The 25,210-nt window shown below is 40.2% G+C and overlaps 1 protein-coding gene across 3 annotated transcripts in view; it reads left to right on the forward strand.

Moving 5' to 3' along the window:
- STAG1 (stromal antigen 1) overlaps positions 1-25,210 on the forward strand; it is a 335,329-nt gene that overhangs the window by 265,821 nt on the left and 44,298 nt on the right. For all 3 annotated transcript variants that reach the window (XM_004602955.2, XM_055127095.1, XM_055127096.1), the window contains one exon: positions 6,097-6,177. In XM_004602955.2, the coding sequence (XP_004603012.1) occupies positions 6,097-6,177 (81 nt within the window). The remainder of the gene's footprint in view (positions 1-6,096; positions 6,178-25,210) is intronic.

Consider the following 25,210-nt stretch of genomic DNA (forward strand, 5'->3'; position numbering starts at 1 on the left):
ATTTCACTTTACTTTACTTTGGTTAATTCAATATTTCAACAAAAACTCACTATTGTTGTTAGGAGTTCCCCACTAGAGTCAGACCTGCTGTGAAGAGATATGAGGTTGCGCGGGTTTTGGATTTCTGTATTTCAGCAACTACGTCCAGGGAAATTTCTTCCAGAAATTGGAACATTGAAAGCTTGTATCTCTCATTAGTGGTCCTCATAATATGGCGGTCACCAGGCCCTTCCTCCCGCCCCCATGGGGCTGCGGCTTAATTCTCAGTCTGGAGACATTTCTGCAAGGAGCTGCTGGTACCGAAAGTAGTTTAGCTGGCCTCTGGAATCATGCTCGTGCAGCTGTGGTGAGGCCACACACTGCGGCCGTCGGGATCACATCTCGGTAGAGCTAACCATTTTATTTTTATGATAAGTTTGACTAAAATATTATGGTCCAGAATTGCCATGGATCAGTGTGTTTTAGCCTATGTAACTCATTCAGTGGAAAGTCTTTGTTTATTTTTGTTACAGAAGCAAACCTCATACTGTTCAGATTTTTTTTTTCACCCTGCCAATATATTTTTTAAACTTACAGTCTGCCAGTAAAAGAACAAATTGGATGACTTCTATTTCAAAGCACATAAAGAATTTAGGAATCTTAAGAACTGGTTGCTATTTTATGTTACTGTGGCTTGTTTTAATGTTTGTACTACTGTAAACTGTATGCTATATTGCCTATTATTTTTCAATTACATTGTGAATTTTATTTATGTAAAATCATGTATTTGGTGGATTCTCCCTAGCAGTGCTCAAGGGTCCCTAGAACCAATCTCAGCAATACTAGGGTCCAGCATTGGTGTGTGAGGGGAGCATGTAGTACTGGAGATAAACCAAGTCTATTCATTACAGAAATGCATTCCCGCCCTTAGAGCTGTGTTGTTGGCCCCAAAGTTACGGACTATGGGGAAGGTGGCTGTGAGTACAAAGCTCGGAAGAAAGTAAGGAATTTTAACATGTATATTCATTTATGCTGTTAGCTCCCCGTGGCATATTCGATATGCCAAATAAAGAAACAGTAACAGGTCTCATTCCCTTGACTGTGAAAGAGCCTGCAATCGTTGGAAAGACGAGTAAGGAGAGGCTGCTAAAATCTCAGGGCTAGGACGAATGGAGACTTTACTGGTGCCCACTTGAGCAAATCGATGAACAAAGGGATGACAGTGACAGTGATTCATTGATGCTATTACCAGCACATCCAGAGTGCAGAATTACCTTCCCCTTAAATTGTTTTATATTATTCTTTCTTTGTAATTATTTGCTTATTTCATACACAATTTCTAGAAATACTGATCTTTTTGTTTGTTTTGAGATTCCCAAATAAATTGAATCATGTGGCAGGTAATCTTTTAGAATGTAACGCATTTCCCTGAGCATGTCTTTAATGGCTATAATACTTTTTAGATTGATCCCAGTTGTATATGAAGTAGTAATTTTGTTTTTATCCCTCGTTCTGTTTAACTGTTGAAGGACATTTGATTTCCTCCCACCGTTTATGTATCACAGCTAAGGTCTCAGTGTGCATAAGTGTACAACCTTTTGTTTGAACATCAGTTGTCATTTCTCTAAAATAAGTACCTACAAATGAATTTGTTGGATCTTTTATAAGTGTATCCTTAATTTCATTAGAAATTAAACCATTGTTCAGATTGACTATAACCATTTACAAGGATGGGTATACCCATTCTTTATTCTTGCTAACGGTGTGTGAATGTTCTGCTTCATATTTCACAAGTACTTGATATTGTAGGTAACTTTACTTTAGCTAGGCAGAGTAAATTGGTATATAATAGTGTCTATCATCCTGTTTTAAAAGTGCATATGTTTGCTTAATGCTGATGTTAAACACTTTCACGTTTGGGGGGATTTTTTTGTTTGTTTAGTTATTTGGGCCATACCCGGCAGTGTTCAAGGTTTGCACTGGCTGAGGGACCATGGGTGCTGGGGTCTCCTAGCCTTTGCATGCGAAGCATGCGCTTACCCTGCTGGACCATCTCTCCAGCCATTTTTGTGTGTTACTTTTCCAGCCTGTATCCAGTTTTGGTTGTTATGTTGATTATGCTTACACCTAAAGGCTTTCTTTTCTTTTCTTTCCTTCCTTTTCTTTTTAAGATCCCTGTGATTTACAGTTTTCTGTGCTGTCAATGATAGGGTTTCAGGAATGCAGCATTCCAACATCCTCCATCAGTGTTCATTTCCCTCCATTGTTTCCTTGCCCAGCCCACTACTGCCATGCATGAGCCTCATCCTGTCTCCCCTCCTCCCCACCTCACTGTCATGCTACACTCAGTCTGCAGACCAGTTCGAGGTTCTGTCACTTTTGCACTTTTGTTATTCTGCTACTATGCTTCTATCCCACGTGTGAGGGAAATCATCTATACCTGTGTCCTGGCTAACTTTACTCAGGATATTGTTAGAGACTGGAGAAGTAAAATATTGACTATTAGGAACAGACTAATCTTATTAAGCTCATTATCACTTTTGTGTATATTTGCTGGGCTTTCTTAATACCACTTTGGATCAGAGAGATAGCATAGCAAATAAGGTGCTGGCCTTGTACACTGCCAGTACCAGGTTTCATCCCAGCACTCCGTATGGTCCCCCAAGCCCTGCCAGACACAAGTGGTTCATGAGCAGGGTCAGGATTAAGCACTAAGCACCACCAGTGTGGCCAAAAAAAAGGAAAGATGCAGTACACATCACTGAGTCTTCCAGGACCAGAGTACCTTCATACCAACAGAACAGCAAGAGTCGGGTGGAAGAAATTCTTACTCATCAAATCAGAACTTGGATTCTGTCCAGTCACAGCAGTGTGATTCAAGAAAGGGCAGGAAGACTGTGGTGCTCGTAGGTTAGAAAAATCTGTCTTGGCCTTTCAAAGTTTTTGTTCAGTATTCTTCATCTGTGTTAGTACTATTAAAAGTGCTAGTACTGTTAAAAGATGAAGTTACTGGCGCCTGGACAATAAAGATAGCTGTGGCAGGTAGAATACCAATGCTCTGGTGTAGAGTATTGGTATTCTACCTGCGAGAAGAAAGCCTAGAAGGAGTTCTGAGTTTCTCTTATAGTGTAATCTCGTTTGCTGTTAAACAATTTACCTGTGGAAAACCAAAGTACTTCCTAGTTAGAGAGGACTTTTTCATTTCAAAATAATGTAATAGAACCTTTTTAAGGTAAGCATGTAATGAATATCAATATATGAAGCAGATTAAAATGAGGATACTTTATTTGATATAGGAATTGAATTTTCCAAGTTACTCTTATAAGGACCTCTAAGAATTTTATATCAGTCTTTCAGTTCTAATAATACCTAGTCTATAGATCAGTTTTTAAAATGGAGTGATTTTTATTTTAATTAGGCTTCTCTTTGTTTGTTTCTTTCTTTGTTTGGTTTTGGGGAGCCAAACCTGACAATGCTCAGGGGCTACTCCTGACTCTGTGCTCAGGAACAACTCCTGGTGGAATGCCTGGGATTGAACCCAGGTCGCATACAAGGCAAGTGCCTTACTTGCTTCTATCTCTCAGGCCCCTTTATTTTAATTTGAGAATCGGAGAGTTTGTACCATATCTGGAAGTGCTCAGAAGTATTCTTGGCTCTGTGCTCTGGAGTGATCCCTGCCTGTGCTCAAAGAATTAAGTGGTTCTGGGGCATGAACCAGGGTCACCGCCAAATCGGCCACACGTATGGTAAACCTCCTGTACTGTCTCTTTGGCCTTGGAGAAAAATGCATCTTATAATTAGGATAAATTATATAAAGGATGAAGACATAGTACAGGAAATAAGGTTCTTTCTTGCCTTGCATACAGCTGGCCCCACTTTGATTCCCAGACTACAGTTTTCCTCTAGGCACTCCTAGGTGATTGTGGCCCCAAACTTCCTCTAAAAATTATACGAGAAAAATCAAGTAATGTCCTGTATTTTGATTTTCAATAAACTGCCGTTATTCACTGCATGCCACTTCTCTATTCAGATTTTTTTTGTAGGTTTGAGGGAATTTTTTTCAGTCTCTTTTCTCCACATCTGGCTCTGTGCTTAGGGCTTTCTTCTGGCTCTGCACTCAGGAATCACTCCTGGCAGTGCTTGGGGAACCGTATGGAATGTCATGGATCAAATCTGGGTTTGCCATGTACAAGGCAAATACCCTACCTGCTATACTTTTGTTCCAACCCCTATACTTTATATTCTGTTAAAGATTATCTAGAGGTATTTCAGGACAAATAGGTCTTCCATATTAAACTGCTTGGTTTTGTAAAGTGATTTCTTTATTTTTAAGTTTCATAATTTGCCCAAAAAGCAAAAAAAAACAAAACAAAAAAAAAACATTTATGTACAAAGGCTATTAAACTGTATCTTTTTTTTCTGAGGTAGAGTAATGGTACAGTGAATAAGATACTTGTCTTGTACTCAGCCCGCCTGGTTTTGATCCCTGTAACCACATACGCTCCTCTGAGCACTGCCTGGTATGGCACAAAAAGCAAAACAAAATATATCTTTTTCCAGTTAATCTGTGACATACAAACTTTAAGGCAGCAATGAAAAAGTGACCACGTAGAAGCAGATGGCTTCAGTTTTCTGTTAATCCACACAAAGATATTTGCAATATATAAGGCAGTACTATTTGTCTGATCGAGTTTTGTGTTTGTTTTTGTTTTTTTCATTTTAGAAACAGTTCTTTTTTCAGAACGTTCTTTGTTTGGGTTTTAGGGTTACACTCTGCAGTGCTGAGATCTTACTCTTGGCTCTGTTATCAGAGATTGTGCTCCTAAGGGGACCATATGTGGTGCTAGCAATTCAGCCGGGGTCAACCATATGCATGTCTTAGCCCCTGTAGTCTCTTTGAGCTTGGAAATATATTTATCTGTGTTATAATGAAATCCTTTGGGGGAGATTGGTTTAGGCAGGGAAGGAGTTTTATCTGCGGTACTGACAAATCTTCATCACAAGGAAGCAAGGTATCACGTAGCCACCAAGCTGCATTCTAGGCCCCTATAATCCTTTTAGTGTCTGTTTAAATTAGTTAATACTTTCTAATACAGCAATATTGTTAATTGCTGTATTAGAAAAATCTAAATGAAAAATCTCTTTAGGGTCCCTTAATAAGTTTTAAGAGTGTATGAAGAGGTCCTGAGAACTGAAATTTTGTGGAACCTCTGCATTGGAGTAATGCATACATGGGTACACTGGAGACGTTTAGAATATTTCTAGAGTGATTATTTCTAATGACCTAAAACTCTGTAAAAGTTTTGTGCAAGTTTTTGTAAAAACTTTGTAAAAGTTCCAACAGTAGAAGGAAAATATAGGATTTTCTAAATATAACATAAGACTGAGAAGTAACAAACCATTACTACATGTAACATGTATGAATCTCGCAGCCTCAAGATAATACACATTACATGATTCTTTTTATTTATATGCATAATCTCTGAGGATGTAGTCTGATGATTAAGTTAAGACGGAAGAACTTGGTCTGGTAAGATAGCACAGCAAATAAGGTTTTTGCCTTACACTTGGCTAGCCCAGGTCTGTTCCCTAGCACCCCTCTGATCCCTCAAGCCCACCAGAAGTGAGAGAGGTTTCTGAGCACACCCCCCCGAAGTAAGCTCTGAGCATATCAGGGTGTGGCCCTAAAATAAAAAAAAATTAAAAAAGAACTGTTCCTCTTCTGTGAGTAGGAAAGAAGTTATATTGGTGAAAGGTGCTAACAGTATTGAATTTCTCACCTGGATGTACTTCCATATGTGTATTTCTTTATAGTCATTATGTTTATGTATATCAACTAAAATTTGGGTAGACATTTCTGCAGTCTTTTAAAAATCCAGCTAAAGAAAGTATTCTTATCAGTGCATTTTCTTTAAATCATTTATTTGGATTCATATTTATCAAGATAGGTGCTATATTCTCTAGATTTATATGTCTTAACTAAGTATTTTATGCTTGTATATTGTACAACATTGGGCTTGTAGCCTTATTAGAAAAAAAATCTACAGTAAATAATCTCTTACTACTGTGTAGTAATAAAGTTTGTCTCATTTGTCTGAATTCTTTTTTTATATACAGATAGTTGTACAGGCACTGCAGTGTTCCCATTACTCGATTCTTTGGCAGTTGGTGAAAATTACTGATGGTTCTCCTTCCAAAGTAAGTAAATATTTCTGTAGGCAGAAACATTAGTACTTTAAAAAAAAAGCTTTGTTTAACTCATTTCATTTTATTGTCATCAATTAGTACAGTTAATTATAATTTTAAATAAAATATGTATGATCAGATTTTTTAATACTTTATTTTCATTATTAAGACACTATGATTACAAAGTTGTTTATAATAGAGTTGTATAAGGCATATAGGGTTCCAACACCAATCCCACAACCAGTGTCCCTCCTACCACCAATGTCCCCAGAGTCCTTCTCGTCCCCCTAAACTGCCCCCTGGGCAGACATAAAACAAATTTATTTCATATTCCTTGCTCCAAGAAAACTTACAGGAATGATGAATAGAATTATCAGAATATAAATCAGTAAAAGTCTTATTTGTGATGATTCTAACCATTGGAAATGTGACATTATTCATTATTAAAATGTATAAAATCTTTAGCAAGCTGGGGGTAAACACCATTCTTGAACCAGTAAAGAGCAACCATCTGCACCATTCATGAGTGCCATACTTACTGCCATTTTTGGGAAGTTTGTCCTGTCATTTGGAGAAGTTCTTTTACGGCTTCTTGCAAAATTGGTTTCAAGACTATGAATTCCTTAAGCTGTCCATAGAGCTTTGATTATTTCTTCAGATCTGAATGGTAATCTAGCTGGATAGAGAATTCTTGGTGGGATGTTCGTTTATTGAGTATTTGTACTATATCCCTCCATACTCTTCTGGCTCACAGTTACATTTAATGGATCTGCTGTACATCTTAAGAGTTTTTTCCATTGTATGTAAATTCCTTTTTTGATCTTACTGCATTCGATATTCAGGATCTTTTACTTCTGTCATTTTTTAAACTATTCTTTCTTCATCACATTCGCCTTCCTGTTTTTCAGGGCTCCAGTGGTTCTTACATTGCTCCTCTTGAACTCATTCCATAGTTCTCTGGTGTGCTGCTCATTTCTTTTCAGACTATTTTCCACTTCTGTTGTTTCCTAGTGGTTTCCTTCTTCTCATCTTGGATGCTGCTCCTTTGCTTGGCGTCTGTTCTGTTCTTCAGAGCTTCTGTTGACTTTTTATGTCACCTATGAGGTTCTTCATTTCTGACTGTAGCCATTTTTTCATTTCATCTTATACTTTCTTTGCCTTGCTGAATACCTGTGCTATTGTTTCTTTGAACATGTTGAACATCCTCATTATGGTGTCACTAAAGACATCTGTAAATTTATGAGTGTTGTTTATATCTTTGGAGGTAATGTTTTCTCTCATTGAGCCTGGGGAGGGGGGCGTTCTCTGTGTTTTCCCCATTGATTTTCTTGTGTTTTTTTTTTTTTTCTTTTTGGGTCACACCTGGCGATGCACAGGGGTTACTCCTGGCTCTGCACTCAGGAACCACCCCTGGCTATGCTCAGGGGACCATATGGGATGCTGGGAATCGAACCCGGGTCGGCCGCGTGCAAGGCAAATGCCCTAACCGCTGTGCTATCGCTCCAGCCCCGATTTTCTTGTGTTCTTGCTAGGTTGGATGTGAGTGAGTCTTTGTAGCGAGACTCCTCAGAAGATGGAGGGATTAAGCTGAAGTGGTTCTTTCTTCTCTATGCATCTTCACCAAATGACAGGAAGAATAACTGAGCACTGTAATTTGTTGAGCAGATCTGTGGCACTAAGCTATATTGTGGGCCCATTTATATGGCGCAGGTCAGGTTTCAAGGTTGCTGGAAGCTAACCAAGAAGGGCAAGGCTCTGCCTCCAGTTCCAAATGAGACCCAGTGATAACAGCCAGAGGTGAGACTCACCGAGGGTGGCAGAGCAGCAGGCAGAAGGCCGACTATTCTCAGTTCTTGATTCGTCTTTGCAAGATAACTTGTTGTCAAGCAATAGACATATACTTATATATATACAAAGTCGACATTCTTCTAAGACATAACATAGGGCCAGAGAGATAGTACAAGATAGTACGGGGTTAAGGTATTTGCTTAGCCTATGGCCAATCCTGATTTGATCCCCAAGAACCATGTGGTTCCCCAGTACCACTTGAAGGCAATCCTTAAGCACAGAATTGCAACTAGTCTCCAAGTGCTACCAGGTGTGGCCCAACCCCCTACCTCACTCGAAGGAAAAAGAGGGAGAGAATAGTAGATGAAACTGTAAAATACCTGGTGAATATCATTGAAATATCATTGTATATATCTTTCGATTCTAATACTGCCTACCTTGGTCCAAATTAAACAGCACTCTTTTCTTTGACTTTGGGAGGGGGGTGTTGTTTGTTTGTTTGTTTCATTTTGGGGCCACTCCAGGCATTGCTCAAAAGCTATCCTAGCTCTGTGTTTAAGTATGATCCATGGAAGTGCTCTGGGAACCATATGAGGTTCCTGCATCCAGGCCCTTAGCCCCTGTACTACCTCTCCAGTCTAGCTTTGGTGTTGGCTTAGTTTATTTGACCACATATAACAGTATCCAGGGGCTGCTCGGGCTTGGTTCCCAGGGATTGCTTCTTGCAGTGCTTGAGGGACCATGATTAAACCCAGGCCTCCTGTATGTGAGGCTTACTGCCCGTCTCTCTAGCCCCAGCACTGTTGTTTAAAAAAAACTTAGGCTTTAAGATAAAATTTTATTTTAAAAGGGTTTTTTTTTTTGTTTATGATCATGCAACACAAGCCAGAGATTAGGTGAAATAAGGACCTAGGAGAGTTAAAGAGTACTGAACCTATTTAAACGTGAAGATCTTTTCTAATCTAGATAAACCCCCAAAATTTCAGCAGTAGAATGTCTAATAGATAGCACATTTTTTCTGATAAAAATAGAGTCCTAAGGAGCTACTCGTAGCACAAGAGTCAATTAGAAATAATTTACCCACACCAGCTCCATTCCTGAGGGAATATAAGGAAAATAAGCAGTCTTAAAACATGTTATTAATTAAAGGGCAATGAGCTAGTTTGCACATAGATTTCTGTCCTAAATTCATACTTTTTCAAAGCAAAAGGAGGGACTAGGACATAACTCAAAAGGCTGGAGCACATGCTTTGCGTGAAGGAGCCCTGAGTTGGAGCCTCACGTGATCCACACACTGCAGAGTATAGCCCAAGAGCTTTAAAAAAAAAAAGATGGAGATTTTATTTTTTAAACATTCTGTATTAGTACATACAAATACATAACAAAAACAAATGTGAATTTCTTTTAAAGGAACTTGCTGTGATCCCCAGTGGCATCTGTCTGCCTCCTACCTCTATCCCCTCCCTAATCCCTGCTTCATAGATACAGCCTTAGTGCTTCTGGTTGACCTCTCTAAAAAATAATCACTCAAAGGAAAATAAAAAATCATGAATTAGAACTGTGAGGAGAATCAGTCACCCAAAATACATTATGCATAAGAATTATCGCACACAATAAATGTTTCAGTTGTTTTACAGCTATTGAGACTCTTAACATATGTGAAGAGGAAACACTTGATAACAAAAATAAAATTTAAATATGCTGATATCCTCATCTACCAAAGCAAACTCTACTCAGCCAGTAAAGAAGGATAATAATACCTTTCTGTGTGTAACAAACAATTTGATAATGGAGCATTCTTTTCTCAAGCGAGAATTTTTCAGGGCTGTGACTGTTGCTCAGCAGTAGAGCACCCCCCTTGCTTGAACTCAGTGAGGTGCTGTGTTCAATCTCTGAGTGTCTAAAAACTGTCAGAGATTGAACTTCCTTTCTAATAACTTGAGAATTTAGAAAATAGTTGGGGCGTTTAAAAAAATTACTACTATTCTGTAGTTTATAATATTGTGAAATAGGGGTATCTCATGCACATAATTCCAACATCATATTCCATCACCAAAGACTTTTGTTTTTAACTAAAGGAATGTTGATATTTGGTTGGCTTGCATCTCTTTGTTATTGTTGACAATTTCAGTCTTGGAAAGCAGTAATCAAAGTTAACTGGTTTTTTTTTTCGTTATAAAAGGCACTTTAAAACTGTATTACATTTCATATCTTTTGAAATGTTCTTTAATATGGTAAGATTAAAGATTGAATGTTCACATTAAACTTCATTAGCAAGAACTATACATTCCTGGTGCCAGAGTGATGGTACATCAGGTAGGACTTTTGACTTGCATGCAGCTGATCTGGGTTCAATCCCCCGCATCCCATATGGTCCCTTAAGTACCCCCAAGAATAATTTCTGAGGGAAGAGCCAGGAGTAGCTCCTGATCATCACCAAGTTTGACCCCCCCCAAAAAAAAAACTTAGAAAAGAAAAAGAAAATTAAGGTAACAACAAATGTAGCACTGTCGTCCTGTTGTTCGTTGTTCATCGATTTGCTCAAGTGGGCATCAGTAATGTCTCCATTGTGAGACTTCTTGTTACTGTTTATAGCATATCGAATACACCACGGGTAGCTTGCCAGGCTCTGCAGTGTAGGCGGAATACTCTCAGTAGCTTGCCGGACTCTCCGAGAGGAATGGAGGAATCAAACCAGGGGCGTGCAAGGCAAACACCCTACCCACTGTGCTATTACTCCAGCCCAAAAAGGATCAGTCATAATAAATAAATACAAAACTGAGCTTACATGTGGTGCTTGGGAAGCTGGTGGAAGGAAGTGACTTTCTGGTGTGGGTGTGGTACATATATATGTATACATCCATGAAAAGTATGACCAGCAGTATTGTAAATTCCAGTACCTCAGTAAAAATGGTTTTGTAAAATACATATGCGTGTATTTTATATTGGAATAGTTTTTGTCCAGAAGAAAAGGTAAAGTCATGAGATTTGCTGCTACATGGAGGGACCTGAAGATTATCATGCTGAGTGAAATTAGTCAAAGGGAGAGACACTGACACAGTGATCTGTCTTAAGCGGGATACAAAGAAACATTGGTGAATAAGGAATACCCAAAGGCAATAGAAACAAAGAACATGAAAATTGGTAATCAGTAGGAAAAATGCCACTGAGGGAATTGAGGGGTAGGAAGGTGACTATATCTGTGGTGGAGAAAAGCGTTCAATCAGGAGGAGGAGGTGGTGTTGAAAGGTGTAGATGGCCTGGCTTCAGAGGCCCATAAATAAATCTTGAAAGCAGTCAAAAGCAGCAGTTAATCACAGACCCAACCCATGCAAGGGTGAATAAACCACCAGGGTAAATCGGAGGATGGTAGGTCAGCTTGATGCTCACCCAAGCAGAGCCCCAGCAGCCGCTTGCTTCCACAATCCAAAATCACTGCCATGTCCCCAGCCTGACTCAGCCGTATCAGGACGGACCTCACCAAGATGTAATCTGCCGAAAAGTCAGCTTTGCAGGTTTTGTGACTGAAATCTCCAGACCTTCTTGGAATTGAGATTAGCTAACCCTGCCCCCTTCCCAATACTCCTGGTAGCACTATCACCCCCATGAACCACCTCCAGCACCACCATGTAAGCTCTTTTACAGGCCGTGCTTCAGAGACCCATAAATAAATCTCGAAAGAGATCAAAAGCCACAATTAATCTTGGAACCATGCATGGCTGAACAGACTTGGGTAAATCAGGGGTGGGGCACAGATTAGCTGGGTGCCCACCTTAGCAAAGCCCCCAGCAGCTGCTTGCTTCTGCAACCCAAAATCACTGCCATTCCCCTGGCCTAACTCCACTGCCTCAGGATAGACCCCACGGAGATATAACCCACTGAAAATTCAGGTCTGCGGGTTTTGTGGCTGAAATCTCCAGGCGTTTTCAGGGTCAAGATGAGCTACCTCCCCCTACCTCCCTGTACTTCTGGAAGCCCCGACAGTCTTGTCCACACGCTAAAGCTGCCACCCAGTTAAAATGGTACTCCAGCCTGACCATCCAGATAAAAATACTAAATGCTCTGAACACGATGACCCCTTAGTACCTGTATTGAACACCATGATAGACAAAAGGAAAAGGAGAAAGACAGAAGAAAAGTGCCTGCCATAGAGAGAGACTGGGGGTAGGGGGATGGGATGTTGGGGGATGGTGGGAGAGAAACAGGGGACATTGCTGGTGAGAAGTGTACACTAGTGGAAGGATGAGTGTTGGATCATTTTATGACTAAGACCCAGTCATGAATAGCTTTGTAATGGTCTGTATGGATATTCAGTTAAAAATTTTAAGAAAGGTGGTAAAGTGTTATGTATAGAAACCCTGTCAGTAACATTACTGCAAAAATCTTACAAAAACAACATTCCCCTCCCCCCAAAAAAAACACCTCTCATAAAAGCAGGATGAATAGCAAATTGAGGAGGGAGAGGGGGATCGGAGGAAGAAGTGGACACTGGTGAAGGAATCAGTGTTGAAACATTGTGTGCCTGAAACCAAACCATGAATAACTTTGTGATTTCACAATGACTAAATTTTTTTTTAATTAAGGTTTATAAAATAGCACTTGTTGTTACTGTTTTTGGCATATTGAATACACCATGGGTAGTTTACCAGGCTCTGCTGTGCGGGCGGGATACTCTCAGTAGGTTGCCAGGCTCTCCAAGAGGGATAGCAAAATCAAACTTGGGTTGGCCGCATGCAAGGCAAAATGCCCTACCTGCTGTGCTATTGCTCCAGTCCAGGATTTATAAAATTTAAGAATTATACAAATAAATTTTGTGTATATCTGATTTATTAACATTTGTGTAGTAACTAGACTCCTAAATGGAAGCTAACATTTTCAGTTTAAAAGTTTTAAGTGAATTATTAATTTGTATAGATAAGCTTGATTTGGTTCACTTTAGTTTTAAAGCAGGTAGCTATATAATCACATCTTAAGAGTAGTACTGCTTACCAGATATTAATAACAACTAAAAAGTATCACCCTGTCACTGTCACTCTCATCCCATTGCTCATTGATTTGCTCAAGTGGGCACCAGTAACATCTCCACAAGTTATTCACTTAACAAAATTGGAAGTTCTGTTGAGTTGTTCTTTCTAGCTCTAAAATTCTGCAGTCTCTGCTAAGGTTAACAAGTGACATACTAAAGATGTCTGGATAGGTACACAAGAATTTTAACAGTGGTTATATCTGGAAACTAAATCCTAGGGGGAGAGTGCAAGCGAGAAAATTACTTTTCACATTATATCTTTTAGTACTGTTTGAAGGGTGGTTTTCTTCAATTTTATCTGATGATTATAACTTACCACAAAAGCTGACTTTTAAATAGCAAGTAAAACTTTGATTTGCCATTCTAATCTTAAGTTTTAGTTGATTACATTTTATTTGAGTCTGCATAAATATTAGAAACATACTTAGTGTGTTCTCTGTGTTAGAGCAATACGGAAATTTGGGTTGGGGGGTCCACAGTTGTACTCTGTGCTTGCTCCTAGCTCTCAGCTCAAGGATGTCTGGCAGTACATGGAGGACCATATGGGGCACCAGGGTCAGCTTGGGTCTGCTGAGTGCTAGACAAGTGCCCTGTCCTCTGTACTATCTGACTCCTTCAAAAAGGGAATTTAGCGGGGCTGGAGTGATAGCACAGCGGGTAGGGCGTTTGCCTTGCACGCGGCCAACCCGGGTTCGAATCCCAGCATCCCATATGGTCCCCTGAGCACCGCCAGGGGTAATTCCTGAGTGCAGAGCCAGGAGTAACCCCTGTGCATCGCCAGGTGTGACCCAAAAAGCAAAAAAAAAAAAAAAGGGAATTTAGGATCATTTCATGAGATCTTTTCACTTTAGATCAGACCTGTAAGAAAACCTATTTGTGTTTTTTTCTGGTTGATGTTTTATATATTTATAAATCTCTTGAATATAAAAGCTCTAGTTAAATAATAAGATTATAAATGGAACTTATCATAATCCCATTTTGTAAATAAGGAACCTAATACTTGGAAAAGTCTTGCTCAAAATACAAGACTTACGGACCTCAATTTGCTAGTCTTCCTGTTCTCCTTCAATTTTTATATTATTGTGGTGGGATTGGTATTGGAATATTGAATACAAATCATGAATTTTATAAAAATAAATTTTAAATAAAATTAATTTTTATATTTAGCTTATAATGCAGTAAAGTTCTATGGAAATTTGTTGTGGTTTAAAAAAAAAAAACAAAAAACACATAGTACACTGGCTATTATCTAAAACTCCCTTTTGGGGGTGCTGGAGTGATCATGCAATGGATAGGGAGCTTGTCTTGCATGTGACCAACCCAGGTTTGGTGCCCAGTCCTGCCATGAGTGTTCCCTGAATGCAGAGCCAGAAATATCTCCTCAGCACACTGAGTGTGACCTACACACACACTCTATCCCTACCCCCCTTTTTTTTCACATTTAAATGGCAACATAGAAGATTCTTAATGTGCAAATATCAACCATTGTAATGTTGGTTATTTAGAGACAACCAGAAAGGCTGATAATTTTTTTTATTGTTAATAACAATGTTAGTATGGAACAAGCAAATTTTCTAATGTTAATAGAGGAGCTAGTCAGATGATCACTGTTTTTCTGTACTCATTATTGTGTTTCTAGGAAATCATTTAATCTCTACAAATTATATTTACACATATTTTGAGGGGCAGAGGAGGTTTAGCCATAGCTCACAGTGTTCAGAAGACCATGCAATGCTAGTAATCAAACTGGGCTTGACCACTTGCAAGGCAGGAGCTATAGCCCTTCTATGATCTCTCTGAGCTTGAATACTTACAGTTTTAACTAATAAATTATGCATAGAGGCTGGAGTGATAGTTCAGCGGGTAGGGCTTTTGCCTTGCATGCGGCTGACCCAAGTTTGATTTCCAGCATCCCATATGGTCCCCCAAGCACCGCCAGGAGTAATTCCTGAGTGCAAAGCCAGGGGTAACCCCTGAGCATCGCTGGGTGTGGTCCAAAAGAAAAATTATAGGGGCTGGAGTGATAGCACAGCGGGTAGGGTGTTTGCCTTGCATGCAGCCGACCCGGGTTCGAATCCCAGCATCCCATATGGTCCCCTGAGCAACGCCAGGGGTGATTCCTGAGTGCATGAGCCAGGAGTGACCCCTGTGCATCGCCGGGTGTGACCCAAAAAAGCAAAAAAAAAAAAAAAAAGAGAAATTACAGGAATGGAAGGAGGGAGGGAAGGAGGGAGAGAGGGAGGGAGGGAGGGAGGGAGGGAAGGAGGAAGGAAGGAAGGAAGGAAGGAAGGAAGGAAGGAAGGAAGGAAGGAAGGAAGGAAGGAAGGAAGGAAGGAAGGAAGGAAGGAAGTTAGTTAGTTAGTTTGGACTGGAACTATATAGTACAGCGGGTAGGGCACACGGCTGACCTGGGTTCAATTTTTCCATTCCTCTCGTAGAGCCCGGCAAGCTACTGAAAGTATCCCGCTCCCACGGCAGAGCCTGGCAAACTACCCGTGGTGTATTCGATATGCCAAAAACAGTAACAAGTCTCACAATGGAGACATTACTGGTGCCCGCTCGATCAAATCGATGAGCAAGGGGATGACAGTGACATCTGGGGGCATGTGCATGACTGCCAGGATTACCAGAAGTATAGGGAGATGGGGGGAGGTAGCCCATTCCTCCTGGAGATTTCAGTCACAAAACCCTCATACTTGAGTTTTTCAACAGATTAATTTCTGGATGAGGCTCATTCAGAGCAGTGGAGTACCTCTGGCAGCATGACAGCGATTGTGGAGTGTGGAGGTTTCTCCTGTTTCAACAGGTGCTGGGCTCACCCACCCCCCTCCAGGGTACCCCAGACAACTCAGCCTTGCACAGGTTCTGGAAGAATCTCTGTATCTTGTTGATCTCTCTCAGGATTTATTTATGAGCCTCTGGATCATGGCCAGTGAAAGAGCCAGAGGTGATTGTGAGGAGTAACTCTAGAATATTTTAAGACTTACTTTTCTTCTGTATGATCTACCATGCATATTGTCATTCGGATTATAAATGATAATAGTAACCCAACTTTGAACACTATTTTGTAAGATGAAATTTGTATCAGGAACAGGATTAGAACTATTTGTTATGGAAGTACTCTGGTTTCACCAATGAGTATTTGCTCTGTTCCCTATTTCCAGAGTTGAAGCTCCTTTTCAGGCTTGCAGGTCATGCTCAGTATTCTTTGCTCCAGTGCCCCCTAGTGCTTGTTCTGTAGAAGCAGCCTGCAGTTTCTCCCTTGCAAAAATCATCCTTCCTTCAGCTCCCTCTTGACAGGTACAAAAACTTTTAAAGAGTTAGGGCTGCCGTAGTGCCCCTATTGCCCTTTTTGCCTGGGGGCCTAGAATTTATTCTCAATTTGTTTTTCTTGAGGGAGCTTCCCTATTCACTGTAATCTTGAGTTCGTAGTATTCAAGCTGCATGTTCCTATTTGGGACAAGAGTAGGAGAATCTGGCATAAGTGTTCCTGTCTTCTGGACCCTGGTCCTTATTCATAGTCCTTTGAAGTAAAGAAAGTCAACATTAGGGGCTGGAGCAATAGCACAGCGGGTAGGGCGTTTGCCTTGCACACGGCCAACCCGGGTTTGATTCTCAGCATCCCATATGGTCTCCCAATCACCGCCAGGAGTAATTCCTGAATGCATAAGCCAGTAGTAACCCTTGTGCATCACCAGGTGTGACCCCAAAAAGCCCCCCCCCAAAAAAAAGAATGTCAACTTTCCTCAGGTAGCCACAAATGAATTATGTGGGGTTTAACAACAAAATTTGTTCCTCCAGTACTGCTTTGACTAAAGTTTCTCCTCTCCAAATTCCTACTGGACTCCATAGAAGGGAGGGAGAGATTAAAGGAGGAGTTGCTAGTGGTAAGCCTCACAAGGGAACACTCTTTAACGTACTGTTCTTCATATGTAGGTTCCTAGAATTTACCAGAAAGAGTCAAATGTATAAAAACCTACAGGCTGCTTGCCACGCCTCTTCCTTTCCTCCTTCTTTTCTAGCTCTTTTAGTGTTGCAGTGGACATAAAAGAGTGCTCAGTTAGGGCCTTGCTCCAAATTACTATAGTAACAAGACTATAAACAGTACCTCTTCATCTTCAAGGGGAAAAGTATTGAGGAAAAGAGTGAAAAATAATTATCTGGGGCTGGATAATTGTGTCCATTTATCCCAGCGGCCAACTTGGGTTTGATCCCTGGCATCCATAGGGTCCCCCAAGCACCGCCAGGAGAACTCTGCGTGCAGGGCCAGTGCAGAGCCTGAGCGTTACTGGATGTGACCCAAAAAGCAAAAAAAGGTTTTATATATATATATATACATACATATGTATCTATTTAGTAATATTTTTTATTTGTGTACAGCTGTTTTACCTTACTGTTCTAAAATATTTCCCCTAGCTTTTGTTTCTCATAAATTCTGCCCTCAGTAAATTAGTAATTTGAAATCTTTTTTTTTTACTTTTTTTTTTTAGTTTCTGTCATTTGCAATACTGTTAATGATGGTTTCCCACGTACATAATTCTAATACCACATCCGTGATCGTTGTACAAACCTCCCTCCCCTGAGGTCTCCAGTGCACCTCCCATTTGAGCCCCCGCCCCAGACACAATCTCTGTTCTTTTGGTTTTTGTTTTCCTGACTCTGTATTCAGAAAATATTTCTGGCAATGTTTGGGGGACCATTTGAAATGCCAGGAACCAAACCCAGAGTGGCCACGTATAGGGCAAACACCTCACTGCTGTGCTGTCATTCCAGCCCCTCACAAACAGTCTTGTGCATTAGTTCTCTCATTTGGCCTTTATTACTACCTTGCTGCATATCTTTAAGATATGAGAGAAAGTATTCTGTGTCTACCCCTTTTCTTTTTCTTTTTTTTTTTAAATTTTATTAGTTTTTTTTTAATTAGAGAGTCATCGTGAGGGTACAGTTACAGATCCATACATCTTTATGCTCATGCTTCCCCCATACAAAGTTCAATAACCCATCCCTTCACCAGTGCCCATTCTCCACCACCCGTAAACCCAACATCCCTCCCCCCCTCCCCAGACCCGTGCCCCCCACCCCACCCTGCCACTATGGCAGGGAATTCCCTTTTGTTCTCTCTCTCTGATTAGGTGTTGTGGTTTGCAAAAGAGGTGTTGAGTGGCCATTGTGTTCAGTCTCTAGTCTGTATTCCGCCCGCCTCACCCTTCCCCCACATGACCTCCAACCACATTTTGCTTGGTGGTCCCTTCCCTGAGTTACCCAGAATGAGAGACCAGCCTCCAAGCCATGAAAACAATCTCCTGGTACCTATTTCTACTATTCTTGGGCGTTAGTCTTATAGTCTATTATTCTATATTCCACAGATGAGTGCAATCTTTCTATGTCTGTCTCTCTCTTTCTGACTCATTTCACTTAGCATGATACTTTCCATGTTGATCCACTTATATGCAAACGTCATGACCTCATTTTTTCTAACAGCTGCATAGTATTCCATTGTATAGATGTACCAGAGTTTCTTCAACCAGTCATCTGTTCTAGGGCACTCAGGTTTTTTCCAGATTCTGGCTATTGTAAACAGTGCTGCGGTGAACATATAAGTGCATATGTCACTTCGACTATACTTTTTGGCTTTTCTGGGATATATTCCCAGCAGTGGTATTGCTGGGTCAAATGGGAGCTCAACCTCTAGTTTTTTGAGAATCGTCCATACTGTTTTCCAAAAGGGCTGAACTAGCCGGCATTCCCACCAGCAGTGTAGAAGGGTCCCTTTCTCCCCACATCCTCTCCAACAGTGGTTGCTTTTGTTCTTTTGGATGTGTGCTAGTCTCTGTGGTGTGAGGTGGTATCTCATGGTTGTTTTGATCTGCATCTCTCTGACGACTAGTGATGTAGAGCACTTTTTCATGTGCTTTTTGGCCATTCGTATCTCTTCCTTGGTAAAGTTTCTGTTCATTTCTTCGCCCCATTTTTTGATGGGGTTGGATGTTTTCTTCTTGTAGAGTTCAACCAGTGCTTTATATACCCTTGATATTAACCCCTTATCTGATGGGTATTGTGTAAATATCCTTTCCCATTCTGTAGATAGTCTTTGTATTCTGGTCACTGTATCTTTTGCGGTGCAGAAGCTTTTTAGTTTAATGTAGTCCCATTTGTTGATCTCTGTTTTTACTAGATTGCTTAGTTCCGTGTCATCTTTGAAGATACCTTTATCTTCAATATCCTGGAGGGTTTTGCCTACCTTGTCTTCAATGTACCTTATGGTTTGTGGTCTGATGTTGAGGTCTTTAATCCATTTTGATCTGACTTTTGTGCATGGTGTCAGGTCGAGTTCTAAGCCCATTTTTTTGCATGTGATTGTCCAGTTGTGCCAGCACCATTTGTTAAAGAGACTTTCCTTGCTCCACTTCACATCTCTTGCTCCTTTATCAAAGATTAGATGATCATACATTTGAGGTTGTGTGTGGGGATATTCCACCCTGTTCCATTGGTCTGCAGCTCTGCCTTTGTTCCAGTACCATGCTGTTTTAATTGTTACCGTTTTGTAGTATGCGAAGATCCTCAACAAAATACTAGCAAATAGAATCCAACAACTCATCAAAAAGATCATACACCATGACCAAGTGGGATTCATCCCGGGGATGCAAGGATGGTTCAACATTCGGAAATCAATCAACATAATCCATCACATCAACAAAAGTAAAGATAAAAACCATATGATCATATCAATAGATGCAGAGAAAGCATTTGACAAGATCCAGCACCCATTCATGATAAAAACTCTCACCAAAATGGGTTTTGGAGGAACTTTTCTCAAGATAGTCAAAGCCATCTACCACGAACCTAGGGCAAGCATTATCATCAATGGAGAAAAACTAAGGGCTTTCCCTCTAAGATCGGGGACAAGACAAGGATGCCCACTCTCACCACTTCTCTTTAATATAGTATTGGAAGTATTAGCAATAGCCATCAGGCAAGAAAAAGATATTAAGGGGATTCAGATCGGAAAGGAAGAAATCAAGCTCTCACTATTCGCAGACGATATGATGCTATACCTAGAGAAACCTAAAAGCTCTAGTAAGAAACTCTTAGAAACAATTGACCTATACAGTAAAGTCGCAGGCTATAAAATCAATACCCAAAAGTCCATGGCCTTCCTATATGCAAACAATGAGACAGAGGAAAGGGACATGAAAAAAGCAATCCCATTCAAAATTGTGCCCCAGAAAATCAAATATCTTGGAATCAGCTTAACTAAAGAAGTAAAGGACCTCTACAAAGAAAACTATATAACTCTACTCCATGAAATAAAAGAGGACATGAGGAAATGGAAACATATCCCCTGCTCATGGATAGGGAGAATAAACATTGTCAAAATGGCAATACTCCCAAAAGCATTATACAGATTTAACGCGATCCCTATAGGGATACCCATGGCATTCTTCAAAGAAGCGGAGCAAGCAATCCTGAAATTTATATGGAACAATAAATGCCCACGGATAGCTAAAACAATTCTTGGGAAAAAGATGATGGGAGGCATCACCCTCCCCAACCTTAAACTCTACTACAAAGCGGTGTCTACCCCTTTTCTGACTGACTCTGGCAACTTGGTGTCTTCCAATTCCATCCATGTTACCACAGATTACATGATTTTGTTTTGTCTTACAACTACATAGTATTTCATTATGTATAAATACAAAAATTTCTTGATTCATTCATCTGTAGTTTGGCACTTGGATTTTTTTTCCATATTTGGGCTGTTGTACTAAGCACTGCAATATCATAGGTGTGCATATATCCTTTCAAATTAATGTCTTGTGTTTGGGGGATAGCTGCCAAGAAGTGGTATCACTGGATCATATGGTAGTTTAATTCTTGTTTTTTGAAGAAATCTCCGTATTGCTTCCCATGGAGGATGAACCAAACAAGATTCCTGCCACCCATGCTTTTGGCCACCTTTCTTGCCACGACCCTACCAACAGTGGCTGAGGAACCTTTTCATTATTCTGTTTCATGATTGCAGAATTATTTTTTGATGTGCTTGTTAATATTAGTTCCTATCCCAAATACCTAGTTGGCTAGCTGAGGAAAGCTGGGGGAGAAAGAGCCAAGTCTTGTTCCATATCCATTTCTTACTCAGTTTCCAAAAAAATGTTTTAATAAAATATAGAAGTAGTGGCCATTTATGTCAAATTCTGAGCTCAGAAATTTTTATTCAATTTTGGGTTTTTTAATTCTAAAATCTTCTGGAAACCTGAAATACTAACTTAGAAAAGAACTTAGACCTCATGATTTCAGCATTCCCTTAAGAAGGGGGCTAGGAATGTGCTTCTCTGACAGAGCATTTGCTTGTATGTGTTGAAGCCCTAGGTTCAATTCTGGGCACTGCCAAGAAATAAATTCCTTTTTCAGTCAGCATTCTCTTAAGATCCCATACTACCCAGTGGTGAGCTGAGACTAAATTTAGGAAACAAGACTGTTACTGTGTGGATAATTCCATGCCTGGAGCATAGGAGCAACCCAGAAAATAGAGGGGTAACTTGAGGGCTCTGGTAGTGGGCTGTGAAAAAAGCTTTTGCTGGTTTTTTTGTGACAAGTATACATATACATATACATATACATATACATATACATATACATATACATATACATATACATATACATATACATATGGAAAGAAAGGGGGGGGGAGGGCTTGGGGGCCACACCTGGTGATGCTTTACTCTTGATAGTGCTCAAGGGATTGTATGGGTATCAGGTATCGAACCCAGGTGAGCTGCTTTGCAGGCACCTGTCTCACCTGCCCTTTTGTGACTGCTTTTTTTTCTTTTTGGGTCACATCCGGCGATGCTCAAATTACTCCTGGCTCTGCACTCAGGAATTACTCCTGGCAGTGCTTGGGGGACCGTGGGATGCCGGGGATTGGATCCAGGTCAGCTGCATGTAAGGCAAATACCCTACCCGCTGTACTATCGCTCCAGCCCCAGTTGTGACTGCTTTTTATCATGGAAATTGATCAGTAAATTCTTTAGGGGGTAGTAGGGGTCCACACCCAACTGTGCTAGGGGCTTACTTTTGGCTCTGTGTTTAGGGATTATTACTGGTAGGCTCAGGGACCATAAAGGATGCCAGGGACTGAACCTGGTCAGCTACTTGGAAGGCAAGTGCCTTACTCACTGTACTAGCTCTTCAACCCCTGATCACAAAATTAACAGACTGTTTTCATAATCTGAGATCTTTGACCTGGCATTAGTTCATATTTTGCTAGTTTATTTCTTCCCATTCTGAAAATGTTCATTTGCCAAGTAATATTGAGCCAGATTTATGTCTTTACTATGAGTAGTTTTTCTATGGCTTCTTTTTTTCTTTTAGGCATCACACCCTGCAGTGCACAAGGGTTACTCCTGGCTCTGCACTCAGGAATTACTCCTGGTGGTGCTTAGGGGGCCATATGAGATGCTGGGAATCAAACCCGAGTTGTCCGTGTGCAAGACAAACGCCTACCCACTCTGCTATCGCTCCAGCCCCTCTGTGGCTTCTATTTATTTTAATGGTATTCCATAGCTGTGGTTAAAGGGTATTAGAGATAACTCAATGAACTGAGTGTGTAGTTCGCATGTGGGAAGCCTTGGGCCAATCCCTGACACCACATGGTTCCCTGAGCACAAAACTGGAATTAACCCCTCTGAGCACCTCTGGGTGTGACCAAAATAAACAAATATTTGGTCTTCTAAATTTGGTTTTCCTCATAAAATCCCACATAAAATTGTGATAGAATGAGAAAAGAATCACATATTTTAAATCTGCCTATGCTTGCATATATAGAAATTGAATTTATCTTTTCTTACTGCCAGTACTCATTGAGATATTTTCTTCCTCTTGGGCAGTCTACACATAAAATGTTTTTCTTGGAAATCAAGAGATAGTTTAGAGGTTCAGATGGATGCTTGCCTTGCATGCAGCAAACCTCAGTTCAATTCCCGAAACCACATATGGTCCCAGAGCACTGCGAGCTGTACCCCCCAATTTTTTTTTTTCATTTTTGCTGACTGAAGTACATAATTATGTTTTGTTATTGTTTGGGGATCACACCCGGTGGTGCCTAGGGCTTACTCCTGATGCTCTGCTCAGTGATACTCCTGGTGGGGTCTAAGATTGAACCTGGGTCAGTCACTTGGAAGGCAAGCTGTACTGTCTCACTGCAGTCCTCTGAAATATATATATATATATAGTAAAACACCATCCTCATTTCTCTTCTTTTAGAAGGTTATTCTCTTCCTTTTATTAATTAATCCAGAAGAATTGAGACAGCTAAAACAGTTAACTGGGTAGTATAGCCTAACTAGTGAAGCACTTTGTAAAGTGGTTAAAGAAATATAGTGAAGATTTTGTTATTTGAATCTCAGTGTACTATCTTACCACCTGAACCATTTGGATTTCTTTCCCTAGCTACTTTTTTTGGGGGGAAATTTTCAAGCTGATTTCCAAAAATAAGAGAAAATAATGGTTTTATGTTGAAAATAACATTTGAGGGGCTGGAGCAATAGCACAGCGGGTAGGGTGTTTGCCTTGCACGCGGCCAACCCGGGTTCGATTCCCAGCATCCCATATGGTCCCCTGAGCACCACCAGGGGTGATTCCTGAGTGCAGAGCCAGGAGTAACCCCTGTGCATTACCGGGTGTGACCCAAAAAGCAAAAAAAAAAAAAGAAAAAGAAAAGAAAATAACATTTGAAAGGAAGTACCATGTAGTTAATCCATATAAAGGATTTTATGAGAAAAGAATAGATTATTTTTTGATTTATTCTTTGCACTCACTTCCTGTGACCAGAAAGGGGATTTGAGGGAAAGTGTGTTTGGGTCACATTTCGTGGTGCCCCGGAGATACATCTGGCTCTGTGGTCAGGGATCACTCCTGCTAGTTCTCAGGGAATCAGCTGATGTACAGATTTGAACTAGAATCATCGTGGTGCAGCCACTTGCTAGTCCCTTAACCTTTAAACTATTTCTCTGTCCTAGAAAGGATATGTCTTTAAGTAAAAATTCATTTGTGTTCACAGTGGTAGAGGTATTCCTTAAACATGGTAGTTTCTTAAGATTATAATCTATATGACATAATTTGTGAAATCTGTAAAGTTATAATCTGCATAATTTATTTTTAGTCTGCTCTTTTCAGCATCTGTGGGTTGACAAAAGTTTTTGTTTCCCTATAAATTATTTGATTTGCATTTCAAAAGCCTTACCTCTATCATACTGCCTGCTTCTTTCACATAATAGTCTCATAATATAGATAGGGTCATTGTACAAAGGGTTATAGTAGTTTGAAGTCAAAGTGCTTGAAACTGCAAATTCACTTGTTCACTCTTTAGCTGTGTATCCCCAGGACTCATTTATCATATTTGCTTCTCTTTTCTTTGTGGGGTGGGGGAGTGGGGAGTTGGGGCCGCACACAGTATGACTAGGTCTGGAATGATCTGGGGATCAAATATGGTGTCTAGGGTAGAACCAGGGTCTGCAATGTGCATGCTGGTGCCTTAAATCCTGTACTATCTTCCAGTCCCAACAAAATGATCTGAGGTGTTTGGGGTTTTTTTGTTTTGCTTTGTTTCTCCATTGTGGGGTACAACTAGCAATGCCAAGGGACCATACCTGACAGTGTTCTGGTGACCATATGTGGTGCTAGAATTTGAACCAAGATCATGCCACAGCCACTTGTTAGGCAAGCACCGTACTTAATCTTTATTTTCTTATTCCTTTTTCTTTATATGAAAGTGGGAATAGTAATCCATCACAACTGCAATAATTAAATTAATACTAGAAAATTACCTAGCCATAATAAATGCTAGTAAATATTGACTTTATTGTTCTTGTACTCTAGCCAAGAAAAAAAATAAAATATTCCATATAAGATGAGTCTATTTAATACAACTAAAATCATTTAAAATTAAGAATGGCTTATACTTAGAGAAGGTAATAATGAATTTTTATGTATGTAATGTTTTTTATATAAATGAGTTTTCTCAGATTTTTTAAAAAGTGAACTGTTTTTATTTGGTTTTGGAGACATACCCAGCAGTGCTCAGAGGCTATTTCTAGCTTTGTGCTCAGAAATAAGCCCTGGCAGTCCTCAGGAAACCATATGCAGTGCTGGGGATCAAGCCAGGGATGGCCACGTGAAAGACAAGGGCTTTACCTTTTGCTCTGACTTTTATTTTGAAGGATCTCAATTTAC

The sequence above is a fragment of the Sorex araneus genome, chromosome 2, assembly GCF_027595985.1.
Source record: "Sorex araneus isolate mSorAra2 chromosome 2, mSorAra2.pri, whole genome shotgun sequence".
Lineage (NCBI taxonomy): Eukaryota > Metazoa > Chordata > Mammalia > Eulipotyphla > Soricidae > Sorex > Sorex araneus.